This window comes from Agelaius phoeniceus, chromosome 1 (assembly GCF_051311805.1).
Source record: "Agelaius phoeniceus isolate bAgePho1 chromosome 1, bAgePho1.hap1, whole genome shotgun sequence".
Classification (NCBI taxonomy): domain Eukaryota; kingdom Metazoa; phylum Chordata; class Aves; order Passeriformes; family Icteridae; genus Agelaius; species Agelaius phoeniceus.
In genome coordinates this window covers 34,945,993-34,960,748 of record NC_135265.1, presented here as the reverse complement: position 1 = coordinate 34,960,748, position 14,756 = coordinate 34,945,993, and the positions used below count along the sequence as shown (strand labels likewise).

Here is a 14,756-nt window from a genome sequence, read left to right as displayed (position 1 = left end):
ATGCTGATGTTCATCAGTCAGAAAAGGCTCTGTAAACCAATCTGAAGACTGTTGGTACTTAACCTGCATTCAATGAGGCACTGCTTTTGAAACAGAGGGAGAAATTATATTGGGGGGTGTGAAATTTATTTACCTCTTCTTTCCTGAATTGCATAAGGGTTTCCATATTGCAGTACTGGTAGTCTACTTGGCACTGCAGGAACTTGTCCATTTTCCTCTGAGTAAGGGTTGCGAAAATGTAATGTCTGCTGTGAGGTCTGTCCTTCCATCATCCTTCCAGCTTGATCTCCTGGTGTCCTGCCAAGCTCCTAAACAATGCAAAGTTCAAAATGTAGTTAACCTATGGAGTCCTAGCAAAATTTGAAATGTTTATGAAATATGTTTTTACAAGAAAAAATCTGCTAACCTTCCTACCGTATTTTCATTTTGACCTTATGCCAAGTATACCATAAATACCAAAAATAGTCAATGAAGAAAAAAAAAAAGACAAGGAAGATATTTTAAAGAGATATTATTTTTTTCTTGGTTTCTTGTCAGTTTCCTCTAATTACATGAACAGAACTGCCATGTTTTTCAGGTGTCTGCATCCTTTTTACAATAAAGAAAAATTAGCTAAATCAGTAAAAATCAGTAGACTAACAATAACAACTAAAGATAATGCACAGTGAGAAAAGTTTTTAAAAGTTAAAATTAAAAAAAAAAAACAGTTCTTTTTTTCATATCATACCATACCATTCAAAAACGTAGCATTTTAGTATGTGGACCACATCTATGTACACACTTGACATAATTCTATACGAATTCATGAGTGACAGACATTTGTGAACTATTAAGTACATTGCACTGGATCCCTTCTGATATTTAACAGCAATATTTGAATCAGATCATTCTTTCAGAAATGATCAAACAGAACTCTTCAAAAAATTAAATTACTTAAAATTCTGGGTTCCTGCACGTAAACCATACATATGATAGTAATTACAAACTATAAAGGGCTTTTATAACTTAGAAACCATTAAAACTCTAAGCCAGTATAGATCTTAAAAGACACTAATTAAAGTGACTTCAGTGTGGTCAATGAATCAGCTGTATTTTATCCCAATAAAAATCTTTCTCATCCTTCCATTCAACAAAGTGGGTTAAGAGAGAGAGAACAAAATGCCATGAATATGAAAAGGAATATGCCATTTAAATTCAGAACCAAGCAAAAAATTCTGAGATATAAATATGAAAACAATAATTAAAAAATAGGAACTGTTAAGGCAGACATGCTTTCCAGTAATGTTCTTTCTGATTAGTATTTTCTTCTGGGTTCTCTAGGTTCATGTTTAATATTTGCTGATGCTAATGATGCATGATGCTAATAAAACCCTCAAAGACTGAAGTGTGTCTTTTCCCTGAAAGACTTTAAATTGAAACTTAAAACCAAAGTTTCAACTGCCAGCTCAACTCTGTAAGAATTAAAAGCCTGTTTAAAAAAGGGACAATTTATTATTTTTTTTCTTGCAAACAGGTGAATTTCAGATCAACCTCTTGCACAGAAAAATGCAAAAATCAAGTACCAATAACTACTCTGAAAAACAAAACACTACTCAAATGCAAAAAGACCTCATGTAATGGATGGCATCCATCCTCTAGTTACAATATAAAACTATGCCAGAGTTACTGTAGATTTATAAACTAAAAGGAACATATGATTAAAACAGGTAAGATTAAAAAGCTAGGATTGCACATTTTGGTGAGTGTGTAAAATCTAAGTAATTAATCTTTACTCAGTACAAAGCAGGAACAATCAATTAGCAATGAAATCAAGATTTTCCTTTTTAAAACCAATTTCTTCTGCAATACAGAAGCAGTTTTAAATGAGAGGTAGTAGCATAGTAATTTAATTTTAGCATTACATACAATTGAAACACAATGTAGATCAACAAGACTGTAAAAAGATGGTGCAAAAAAACCTTAGCCAGAAGTTGGATAGCTAGGGTAGAGATCGATTAAAAAAAAACCAAAAAAAACAAAGGCTATCTAAGTATGTAAATAAAAATGAAACAAAGTCATTTCATAGGTTTGAAGAGACAGTAAATGACCATTTTTAGAAAGCTATGCTTGGTTTATAAACAAACACTGATAATGAGTACAAATTGAAATGCTGTTTACTACTACCCCATGCTTAACCTTTTAATCATAGGTCCAGCCTAGAAAGGCACTTTGACTCTTCTTTGTAATGTAAATATCTACAAATTTGGTAGACCAAGTTCCAAGCTTTTATAAGCTTCATACATTATTATTATTATTATTATTATTATTATTATTATTATTATTATTATTATTATTATTATTATTATTATTATTATTATTATTACAGTTGTTGTTCTTATGTGTGGTGTTCAAAATTACTCCCTCCACCTAAACCAGCCTCACCAAAATTCAAACTTAAGTTTGATTTCTTTTGAACAAGAAAAATATGAGAGATCTATTAAAAATTATATCCTTGGCTTAAAAAGAAGATAAATACCAACTAATTGACAATCTAGAATTCTAAAAAAAAAATTAACTAGCTTAATCTGTAAGTTCGCGGTTTTTTCAGTTTATCAATATTACAATGACTGGTTTTACTAAGTATTTCTTCATACCAATTGTAAAGAAATTGTAAAGAAATCAAATAAAGTTTCAAAGAAAAATCCAAACTTTGCACAATACCATACAATACTATCTGAATGTAATAAATATATATTATTATTTCACTTTTCAGTAAAATTTGGCTTCAATTAATTGCCATATAATAGTTCTGACGTACTTCTACATTACATTAGCATTTCAGAATGTGTGACAATACCTTCTCACTGGTAAAGAGTTCCAACTGTGATGCCAGTTCCTTTATTCGTCTCTCTTTTTCTGCCAGCTGAATCTGTATGAAAAGAAGATTAAGATTCTTGTATTAGTGAATGGAAACAATTTCCCTGCATGTTACATCGTGAAAACAAAGCTCCCTGATTAAGTTAATCTTTCAGATGAAAATAGTTTTGTCTACTAGAGTTACATGCAACACATAGTGAGTGTTACTATAAATCCCACCCAACAATTCTCACAAAGTTTTATCTGCTGCATAATAGCAGTTAATCAGCACCCTTTTCTTGCCAGTTTTCACTAACAGTTGTGGAATGAGAAAATTCTGTGTTAAAAACAAGGAGTTATATTAGTGCCACCAATGGCAGGAGGGGCACCACTGCACAGACACAGCTGAAGGTCTGAAAGCCTCATCTCATTATTTCTGAAGAAATCTTTTGGCATTTCATATGTCCCATCACAGAACTTGAGAGAACCAAAAGCTCCTCCTGCCTCAGAGACACTAAATTTGTTTCACGAACATCTACGCTGTGTCTCTATTGGGTGCTCTGGGAGGAGGTGCAACTGACACATTACACAACTCTTCCTGGCTTCAAAATGATGATTTAAATAATCTCTCACTACAAAGGACAATTTTACTTGTATTCTAGTTCATTTAGAGACTGCCTCTTCCCTTGTTTTTCTAATATCAAAGCTCAATGCTTGGCATAACTGCTTATAAATTTTTTTCAATTCTGATATTCCTTCTCCAAGTTTAGGTCAATGGAGCAAAATCTCCTGACTGGGAAGAAAAGCTCACTTTTTCTGTACCACCTGCACCCTCCTGAATTATGGCAAATTTTTAATTGCAGTCAAAATGTTTTCAATTGTGGAACCAATTATTTATTACACCTGCTGTTGAGAAGTTAAACTTACTTCACATTAAATTATGCATGGCAACAGATCACTGCTAATTAGTTAAATAAACTGAAAAGAGTCATATGTTTTATAAAATTGAAATTAAGAGCTTTGGAAAGTGTCAGAAAAATATGGCCAATGGAGTACTGAAAGAAACTGTAGAATAATTCAGCATTTTATTAAGAAAAAGTGGTGTAATTCCTAATAAAAAGGGGTTCCTAGTAGAGTCAATACAGTCACAGTTCAGTTTAATCATTTTTCATCACGATGAGCAAAAACAGGCAACAGAGTCAACTGGATTATCACCATTAGACTGAGAACCAACAGAAAAGCTGGTCTCATGAACATTTGTTGCTCTTATGTCATCCCTATTGACCTAAAAGACAAATTCAGCATAAGCATTGCTATCACATAACCTCAAAGATAAAGGCCCCTTGTAAGCTAAAGCTGCCCATTGATGCTTGACTTTCTGGTGTGTTACATCACTATACCAAGACTATAGCTGAGATTCTCCACATTAAATTCTTGCATGATTTTAAAAACAATGGATAACTCCTCCCTCTCTCTACTGACTTCAGATAAAATGAATTAGACATTACTACACTGGTAATCCAATATAGAATATGAAGATTTTAGACAAACACACCAATCAGTCTTCCTGTTAGTATTACAGTAAGCAGCAGGAAATTAGAAATTCCTTGCACTTTTTTTTTCCCTGTATACAAGACTACATCATTTAGGGGTTTGTCTAAATCCACACTATTAAAAGACTGATGGCCAGGTGATAGTAGGTCTTAGCAGACCTCTTTTACTTTAAAAGAAACATTACAAAATTGCATTGTTTCTTCAAGAGCAGAATTTGTATTTACAGCAAAAATGTATTTAGTGTACTTTCCCTATTAAAGTTCTTCATTACTTGAACCATCAGAAATAAGCAGCCATGTTAAGAAGAAGTAACCACTAATTGTCATAAACAAAACCTGTAACGTACCTTATACTGATCCTCCATTGCTGCCAGCTGTAATTTTATACCCTCGTTGATTTTCACTTGTTCTTTCCACTTCAGCTCCAGTTTAGCTAATTCATCAGCATAAACACTGCATTTCATCTTCTCATCCTAAAGTAGTTTATACCATGGCATGAATTATTTACAGTCTTAAGAGATTCTCCCTCCCACCCTCAAAAATGTCACTCCACGCTTTTAAAATGAGACCATTTACAAATGGCTTCTACAAGCCTGACTCAAGACTCTGAAATGGTCAGGACCACAGAACACTGCATAAATTATGATCAATAGGCATTTCTTTCCCTTAGTTTTCAACAAGCTGATATTCCTCTTTAGTTTCACAGTTTCAAGTTTCTTTGTACCCTAATATTACTAACCCTGATTATTCTTTCAAGTACCTCACTTCAATATAAACCCTTTCCCAAGTGACTTTTACAACCTAAGTATCTTTCATCCAGAAGGTCACAGGCAAAGCTTTCTTCAAAAATCACTATGGAATAAATATCCAGCAGAAGCCAATGCAGGCTCTCCATGGACAGGGTCATGAACAAAATTACAGGACAGTTATTACATCCTGGAAAACTTACTAAAATAGAGTAGTATCATTGTGATAAAACAAAGACACAAAATGAAGACAGACAAGACAACACTCAGAATCAATTTCTTGAACTGTTCTGAACTTTTCACCAGTGCCACTGATGCAATATGCCATCATCATACACACATCCAAACTGGCTAAATGAAAATCAAGTGCCAACTTTGGTTGAGACAACCAAATAAATGCCTTTATGTGTGACTGAGCCCAAGGTAGTTGGCAAAACCCACTTAGGTGTGAAAACACTGTAAAAGCCATGACAGGCAACAGGGAAAAGTTACTTTGCTTTGGACAGTGTATCAGATCAACACTGCCACACTTGTTCCAACCATCAGCTGGTTTACAGCAGCCTGCTGAATTTGATTTATAAGAGCAATTACACTTAATGTAAGAACAGAAAGTATTTAAAACCTTAAGCATGTGGACCTGTGTTTTACTGTATCTTGGTTTTCCTTGTCTGGACCCTCTAAAACCATACATAATCAAGAGCTGACTGAACAAAAAGGTGTTTTCTGATGTTAAGATTTGTACCATAATCACGGTGTATCACACAAACAAGGAAGGCAACTCAGCTGGGTAGGCCTTGTGGCTTTAAGGCCTAGCACCTACAGCTACTTTTTGTTCAGCTTTCCAAAGCAGCTGTTTACTTACTGCCAACATTTGCTTGCATTTCTTATACTTCTCTGTTTTCTCAGCAATCTCTTTATTCATCTCACGCACTTGCTCCTTTACCACGGATTCCGAAACTATGTCAGGTGAAATGGGGCTAACTGTGAACATTGAAGAAAAAAAACAAGAACATGGATTTTTTTTCTTCCATAAAGTTTGTGTAAGAGAGATGACAGCCCAGATTTAAGAGTGCATCAAAACCAGAGCGCTCCATGTTATCCAAAGCAGAGACAATCAGCATTATGTGCTATGTACGATCAGCAACCGTACTAGCACATCTGTGTTCAGTTCTCTCACATCAAGAGAAGATCAATATACATACACACATATGTAGTACTTTCCCAAGAAAGAAAACAAAACAAACACCAAAATATGTATGCTATCATCCTAAATACTCTATTCTTACATAAAAATATGGAAGCATCTCAGCAAACTACTTCATCACACACTATCACTGAGCTTGTTGGGACTGTTTGTTTTAAAAAACACTTGAATTTACTTTAGACAGGAGGAAACTGATAGAAATTACAACCTTTGGGCTTTACAGACAGCAAGAATCTGTCAGTTATAAAATAACACAGAAAAAGCTAATCAGCATTTTTTGGCATTTATCAATTTAAACTGAATGATAAAATCACAGAATGGTTTGGGCTGGAAGGGACCTTAAAGATCCTCTAGCTCCAATCCCCCAGCCATGGGCAGGGACACCCTCCACTACACCAGGCTGCTCAGAACCCCATCCAACCTGGCCTTAAACACTCCAGGGGATGGGGCATTTATAAGTCCTTTGGGAAGCCTGCTCCAATGCCTCACCAGCCTCATAGTGAAAGATTTCTTCTTTAGTTTTAACCTATTATATATTGAAGTTTTAGAAAATTATTTTTGCAATTGCTGAATAGTTCATAATAATTATAAATATTTTCTTATAAACCATTACACCTATAATTCATGAAAACAGGCAGTAGACTTGACCTTGCCATCACATAATCAGAACTTTTCAGCAGATTGATTTACAGCAGAATGTTATAGTGGATAGTCATAATAACATGACTGCAAAATTACTGTAGTGTTATAGCAAAAAATTGAGTAAGATTTTTTTTTTTTTCCAAAAAACTGTTTCTTAGCTTGGTGAAACCATCTCTGTTAACCATGAAGCAGAAATTCAAGAGTTCAGTTCTACTGACATTAAAAAATAGCAACTAAACTGATACATGAACTTATTTATGATTGTTACCACTTGGTAAGAGACAAAATATTCAGCTCAATCTTCACACTCTAATGTTTTAATTAGAAGAACAAGTCTACCTACTTTACACTATAAATAATATTAGTGACTACTTTACATAGACAACACTTTCAGGCTTATAAAGGCAGACAAAATTTAAGCTGTTGATACCTGGAGATGCAGACAACTTTTTGTCTGTAAGGATGGCAGTAGCTGTCTCAATGTTAGATGCATCTGTCAGTTTCTGTTGATGCCCTGCAGTTTTCTTTGTGAAAAGAAATTTTGTTTTGGTACTTGATTAAATGAAAGCCAAAGCACAAAGTAAAGTATCTTGCAAAATGCATCATTTGCTCCAAAATTAGACAGAACCATTCATTTAAACAGTGGGTAATGATAAATATACAAAAACATTTAATTCTGCTAAGACTGAAATTGCTTCAGACTATGATTTTTATCATCTTACTTGATGAAGGTCTTTTTCCCTAGAAAGAATAATTTCTAAGCAAATTATTAGAAAAATCCCATTTTCTAGAGAATCAGTTACACTTTAATTCATTAACTTAAATCTAATACTCCATTAGAAAAATTGAGTCTGTATCAGAAATGTCTGCTGGACTTCTGGAGCAAAAGCAACAAAATCTGGTGTTTGCTGTAAGATGTACAACATTGCCAAAGATAAGGAAGATTTTTAAGGAAAAGCCATAGATGTTCTAATATGACACCTCATTCACCACTGACCTTCTGGATGAGAAGATGAGTTTTTTATGCAATGTTCTGTGGATAAGAGAAATACTTAAGTCTGGTTTTCTTAAGAATTCATATTTGTGCATCTTGCTATTGTGCCTTTTCCCTGTTTGAGCTCCTCTCCAACTCTAATTTTTACAAAATTCTGAAGAACTCTGCCCTCAAATCTGAAATTGGCTGACAGGTTCAGTTACTAGGTGGCCTAAGACTTATACCATCATTCAAAAGATTCATTTATTTAGGAAACAGATCTTGGAAGAGTGCTAAGATTACAAAATACATATGGAATACAACTCCATATTGTGTTGTGGAGACTTGTTCCCCACTTGGCTTTTAAACCCTACATCAAGTTCTCTATTTCCCCACTTTTGGGCTTGGGGTTTTTTGTTGGGCTTTTTTGTGGTGGTACTGGACAGAGGTAGTAATTATGGATTTTCCCAGCTTCAGTTCTTCCTTGAACAATGTAATGCTTATAGGTTCATCCAAACTCTACTAGGCTTCTACACCAGCTACTATAAATTCTATGCTTGGTTTGGACAACTACCTAAAGAGAATCATAGAAGTATTTTCACAAGCAGGTTTGTGAAAGGAAATGGTAGAGAGTCATTGCTTACCACACATTTTAATCCTTTTTTAAAGCATTATTTTTCACATTAAATTGTTTTTGAAATGTTACCAAAAAAGCAAGTGCAACTTATCCCATTCTACTTACTGCCTGTTCTGTAAACTTGTTTACTTGTTTTTGAAGTTTTTGACATTCTTTGAATTTCTCTTTGTAATGGTCAGCAGCCATTTGTAGACGAAGCTTCAGATCTTCAACTTCTCTGCGCAGTTCCTGTTCCACTGCATTTGAAGCTTCCTTAAAAAAAAAAACCAGAAACTGTTGTCCCTTTTGTTCAAATACCACTATTTCCTAAAAAGTATTTTTTCAATTAAAAAAGCATAATGCTCCATGTAAGTACTGAAGCTCCTGTTTTCTTTGTGGGAAAGAAAGGAATAGCACAAGCAGTAGAGCACAGAGAGAAGCAGAATATGAGCTGAACTTCATTCCAAGCAGGACACACTGAGGGATGTAAACAAGCACTGGTACAATGCCTGTTTAGAGGCAGGTAAAGAAGATTCTTATTTTATGGGTTCATTAATGTGTATCTAAAGTCTGAATGTATAGGAAAAGTCTGAACACCTTCCAGGGGGTGTTCCAGCTATCCTACAGGCAAGTATAGCCACACAGCCAAAGTGCACAGTCCACAACTATTCCCTCGCACTCACCAGGTTTCACCTGGGAGTGGCTCCATGGCGCCGCTACACTGACACATGAGCTACACAAACCACATCCAGCAGCCAGACACAGGCCATGCTTGGATACTTTCTGCTAAATGGAGGCATTCAGATGACTTGCTACTTCTTTCATGATACATTTCAAAGCACATTTCAAAACACAACTGAAACTCATAGGGAAAAAACATGCAATTCTTTGACATTTTAAAAATAATAGCTCTTTTGAGTGTTGTAATATTACAGTATTATTTTAATTGTATTCAGCTCAATATATTTTCTTCTAACAGTTACATCATTACAGTAATCCTAGTAGCAAATAAATGCAATACAGTTGCAGTCACTGAAGACCCTTGCTAAAGCTAACTTTAATCAAAATGATGAAATATATGTTATCTCACTATACTTTTATCCATGACTAAGGTCAAGACAGTTTTCATTACATTAATATTTTTTATACTTATAAGTACCTAAAGCAAATTAACTTTGATTACAAATACTGGAAGGACTTTTAAGAATTCAGACAGAATCTATGGATGACAAAAGAACATTATAAAACAACCCAAGTTTCTACCAATATATTTTCTTATTTGAATGAATATAATGCTACTGTGGTTCACTTAACAGAATTAAGACAGGGAGAGGATTCAAAATAACATAGATACTGCATTATTCTGTGAAAATAATCTGGGGAGAACTATATGTGAGTAAGAGCAGAAACCTCCTTTCTGACCAAACTTCCAAATCAGCTAACATGCACTTGATTTAAGGTAGTATATTGACTGCTGACAGAAAACTTGATAATTATTTGCACTAATCATCCAGAAACCTATTTTATTCCCAGTAAAGATTTTATAAATATAGATAAACTTCAATACTAAAAATTTACCTGCTCATTTTTCAAAGTTGTGATTTTTATGAGTTCAGCTAAAGCTTCAGCAAGTTGCTTTTTGAATTTTTCATTTTCCAGCCGTGCACTGTGAAGATCTGCCATCGTCTTGTCCCGCACATTTACTGCATCACTCAGCTCTTTTGACATGAGAACAGCTTCTTGTTTGCTAGCCTGAATCTGATCCTCAGCTTTCCGGAGCTGCTCTTTCAAAATACTTGCCTCGTCCTAGGAAAGAGAAGAGATGGAAGAGAATTCATAATTTCTTAATTCAAAGCTTAAATAAAGGCTGGTAAAGGGATTAGAAATATCTGAAAGAAAAAGCAACATTTCCTGGTGGCTTTAGCAAAACTATTTAATCAAGAAGTCAGTACACAAGTACTACTTTCCCCACTTGTCTTCTCTCCCAGCAATGACGTGCAAATTTATTTCACCATGAAATAAAGGCAAACTTTATTTCGTAGTGAACTAGTTTCACTATTAAATAGAAGTTTCAATTCTGGATTTTTGTTGGAATTTCAGCTTCAGTTTTAAATGTATGACCAAAAAAAGTCTGCTTTCCATATCTCTGCTCTTATCACTGTAGGACTCCAGCATCAAAAGCAAAGTTCATCCTACAGAAATACACTGAAAGTATCAACAGTGCCTACAAATGGTTGATATAAAACACTGTAAAGCAGCTTTGGGATGTTTTTCTCACAGCTCTATTTCCCAAGATCTTGCACAACAAGCTTTCCAGAGGGAAGAGAGAACAAACAGTAATGAAGAGCAAGCTGCAGCATGTAGCACTAAGCACACAGGGCTACTCAAGAGCTAACTGACCAAGCTGAACTACCAGCCTCTCACTCCTCCAAGAAGGCCAGGATTACAAAATATAATTTTAATTATTTTTTTTTTTAAAGAAGCTACTATATAAAGCAGTCACTGCCTCTAGGGTCCCTGATGGCATAATCATCTTATTCTTGAGTCCAGACATAAATTCAGCTATCTCTAGTCCATTATTTGGAAATTTTTTTTAATATCATATAAGTTCAGAGGAATACCAATACATTTTGTAACCATTTCTGAAGATGTATAGACAAATAAATGCCCTGAAGTCCTGTCTCTTAGCTATTTTTACAGCACATGATACATTGGTAACATATTTCAGTAAATATCTGCAGTTTCACCATTTGAGATAAAAATATTAATGATCCCACCAGAAACACCAAAAGCAATTTAAGATTAATAAATTACATAAATGTTTGGTTGCTTCAGTACTAACACATATCCACTCCCTTCAAAATAAAACACAGTAGTAATTTAACACATTCAGAAACAAAAAAGCAAGAAAGAGACTAAAATAAGATGTAACCTAAAGCTAGACAGTATGCCCTTTTTAAACTCTATGTCCATTCTCAACAGCACTACTTTTCCACTTCAATATTATATTCATAACTCATATTACTTTAAAACAATTTCTAGTCTTTTGAGATCCAAGTGGCTTTGCTGTGAAAAGATTGGCAAGATACACCAGAAAGACGCCTGCATAATCTGACTTTTCCATGCTGGCCTCAAAGGCTATGCCTAAACTGACTGTCTAATTTGGCTCAACAGCATATTTGTAAAGCAAAACTCCCAGTAAATTTCATTATTGCCTATCACACTGCAGATCAGAGAACAATCTCATGGCGCAGAAACTGCATTCCTTTTGGATGAAATGGAGGATGATGTACCTCAGGAAAAAACACCTAATGGTTATTCTATTGTGGGTTTAGCCTGGCTGGATGCCAGGTGCCCACCAAAGCCACTCCACAATTCCCCTCCTCAGTTGGATAAGGGGGAGAATATAACAAAAGGCTTGTGGGTTGTGATGAGGACATGGAGAGATCACTTAGCAATTACTGTCATGGGCAAAACCAGACTCAACTTGGGGGGAAAATTAATCTAATTTATTACCAGTCAAATCAGAATAGGATAATGAGAAATAAAACCAAATCTTAACACACCCAGACCCCAACTCCTCTTTTCAAGTTCAACTTCACTCCCAAATTCTCTATCTCCTCTCTTCCAGCAGCCCAGCCAGGACGGGGAAGGGAGGCTGCAGTCAATTCATCACACGTTGCCTTTGCTGCTCCTTCCTCCTCAGGGGGAGGACTCCTCACTCTCTTCCTCTGCTCCAGTCCCTCCCATGGGAGGGGTCCCATAGGGTCCCTCCCAGGGGAGACTCCTCTACAAACTTCAACAAACATCCTTCCCCCAGACTGCAGTTCTGCATGAACTGTTCCAGTGTAGGATCCCACCCATGGGGTGCAGTCCTCCAGGAACAGACAGCTCCAGCACAGGTCCCCTGTGGGGTCACAGGTCCTGCCAGCAAATCTGCTCCAGTGCAGAGTCACAGCTTTCTTCAGGCACATCCACCTTCTCCAGCATGGGGTCCTCCACAGGATGCAGGAGACAGCCTGTCTCACCAGGGTCTTCACCATGGGCTGCTCCAACACCTGGAACCTTTTGCCCTCCTTCGCTGACCCTGATGTCTGCAGAGTTCTGTCTCTCATGTTTTCACTCTTCAGCTGCAATTTCTGTCACATAGTCCCCCCCTCTCCCACAGTCTTCTTTAATCTGTTATCCCAGAGGTGCTGCCATCATCACCTGCAGGCTCAGCCTTGGCCAGTGATGGGTCCATTGGCTCTGTCAGGCATTGGCTGGTATTGGTTCTCAGGGGAAGCTTCTGGCAGCTTCTCACAGAAGCCACTCCTCACAGAAGCCACAACCTACACAAACCCAGTATAGGCATCCATAGCACCCAACTAGAAGTAAGTCTGAAGTAACCCCATGTGGACCACAGACAGCATAAATATGAGTTCTTCAGCAATTTCACTCTCCTGTTACACCACACTGCTTGCTAACCACAGTGCTGCCACAGGGCACACAGGCACCTCTTCCTTCAAAACCCTACTGTCACTGCAGAGTTCTCAGCATTGTAGCTCGACAGCACATTCACCTAAGGAGTCCTTCAGCAATCAGTCCATGTCTCCTCTTTTCTTCTCCATCACCCTCTACAGTCTCAATGCAGCTACATTACAAACTTTTTCTTCAACCTCCTTTCATTTTTCATGAAGCTAAAAGCAATGCAGGAGCAGACCACTTTTACTGAACTCAAAAATTACCTTTCCAGACATAGTTAATCTCAGTTCATCACATGAGACCTCAACCAGCTCAAAAGGTGCAATACTAGAACACATCTCAGTCTTTTCACCGTTTTCTGCATCTACAGAGAACATCATAATCCTCATGCTCTTAGCCTATACCCTGGTGATTTCTTCAACTTCTTCCTTTCTTTTGTCAAGCACATACAACATTAGACATGTTTATTCAAATCAGGCCAATTATATTGAGTACTGCTTACCTTGTCTGATGAAGAGTGCAAAATAGCTTTCTTCATATTTTCTTTTTCAGCTATTAATAGCTGTAATCTGCCAACCTCCTCTTTATAATACGAAATCATGTTTTCTTTGTTTGCATCCAAATTCTTAAACGTCTGGATTTCTTTTACTAGTTTGGTGTTTTCTATTTCTGTATTCTTCAAGTGTATCTGCAATGATGCTAAAACATGTCAAACTTCTTCCACGTTAGAACTACTGTTCACCTATCTATTTATGTGCTCACTAAATTCTAATCTATTCTAACTTGAGGCAGATTAAATCTGGTAACGAGAAAAATTAAATATTTGATATTATCACTGCCCTCTTTCTGTCTAGAATTCTCTCTTCTTTCTGTCTAGAATCTGTCTAGCCTGAACTTTCTGTCTAGAATTCTCCCAGCATGGTCACCTAACAATAGCTCCACTCTACAGCTAGAAGTTAAAGCCCTAATTTCTCTCCACATCACATTAAGTTATTCAGAACTCACTCCTCTCCTCACAAATGCTGGACAACTAAGGACAAGCAAAAGAGAAATGACTTGAAGAAAACTAAAGAGAAATTAAACTTCTAGTAGTAACTGCCCATAGTCATCTAAGCAAACAGGTCTACATCAGAAATATTAATTTTCAATGACAGCAAACTCCTTCTAAGAACTCTGCCTACAATAATGCAAAATAGCTCCTACACTCAAGTGTTTTCCACTCAGACCAGAAGATCCGTGTTATTTACAAAGAGATTCCAAGCTTGTAAAATATGCTTTGAGATTTTATAATCTAGGAACAGAAATAATCTTTTAAATACACTTGATCTGCTTCACACAACCTATGGATTTCATTATTTTAGCACATTATTTTTTTCTGCTTTGGTGGGGAGGAAGGGTGGCAGTGTATTTTATTCTATATATGGGTGTCTCTCAACACCAGCAAAAGAAACAGGCCATGCCAGTAAAAACCAATGCAATAGAGAATCTACTAAAGCTTCTCAGTGTTATATACAAGGCTCAAGAAGAGGGATTTAGAAAACAAAGTCTGGAGAGAGAATTTAAATTACTAAGAAGTATTTTAGTTATGAAAAAGTGTGTTAAAGATGATCAGTTACTGGGTGATGCACTGCATAACTGAAGAATTTTCTCACTAGAATCTATTATTTTTTGTTACTGGGTCTGAGCTTTAATAAACTGGTGATTCACTCTCCTTCTTAGAGAT

General features: G+C 36.1%; 1 protein-coding gene across 3 annotated transcripts in view; it reads right to left on the bottom strand.

The window, feature by feature from the left end:
• TAX1BP1 (Tax1 binding protein 1) overlaps positions 1–14,756 on the bottom strand; it is a 55,938-nt gene that overhangs the window by 7,890 nt on the left and 33,292 nt on the right. The window contains exons 8-15 of one of the 3 annotated variants that reach the window (XM_054654613.2): positions 13,536–13,721; positions 10,148–10,375; positions 8,696–8,842; positions 7,411–7,504; positions 5,997–6,115; positions 4,736–4,861; positions 2,837–2,908; positions 134–308 (exon numbers count right to left, since the gene is read on the bottom strand). In XM_054654613.2, the coding sequence (XP_054510588.2) occupies positions 134–308; positions 2,837–2,908; positions 4,736–4,861; positions 5,997–6,115; positions 7,411–7,504; positions 8,696–8,842; positions 10,148–10,375; positions 13,536–13,721 (1,147 nt within the window). The remainder of the gene's footprint in view (positions 1–133; positions 309–2,836; positions 2,909–4,735; positions 4,862–5,996; positions 6,116–7,410; positions 7,505–8,695; positions 8,843–10,147; positions 10,376–13,535; positions 13,722–14,756) is intronic. The other 2 variants (XM_054654629.2, XM_054654636.2) reach the window with 2 other exon arrangements.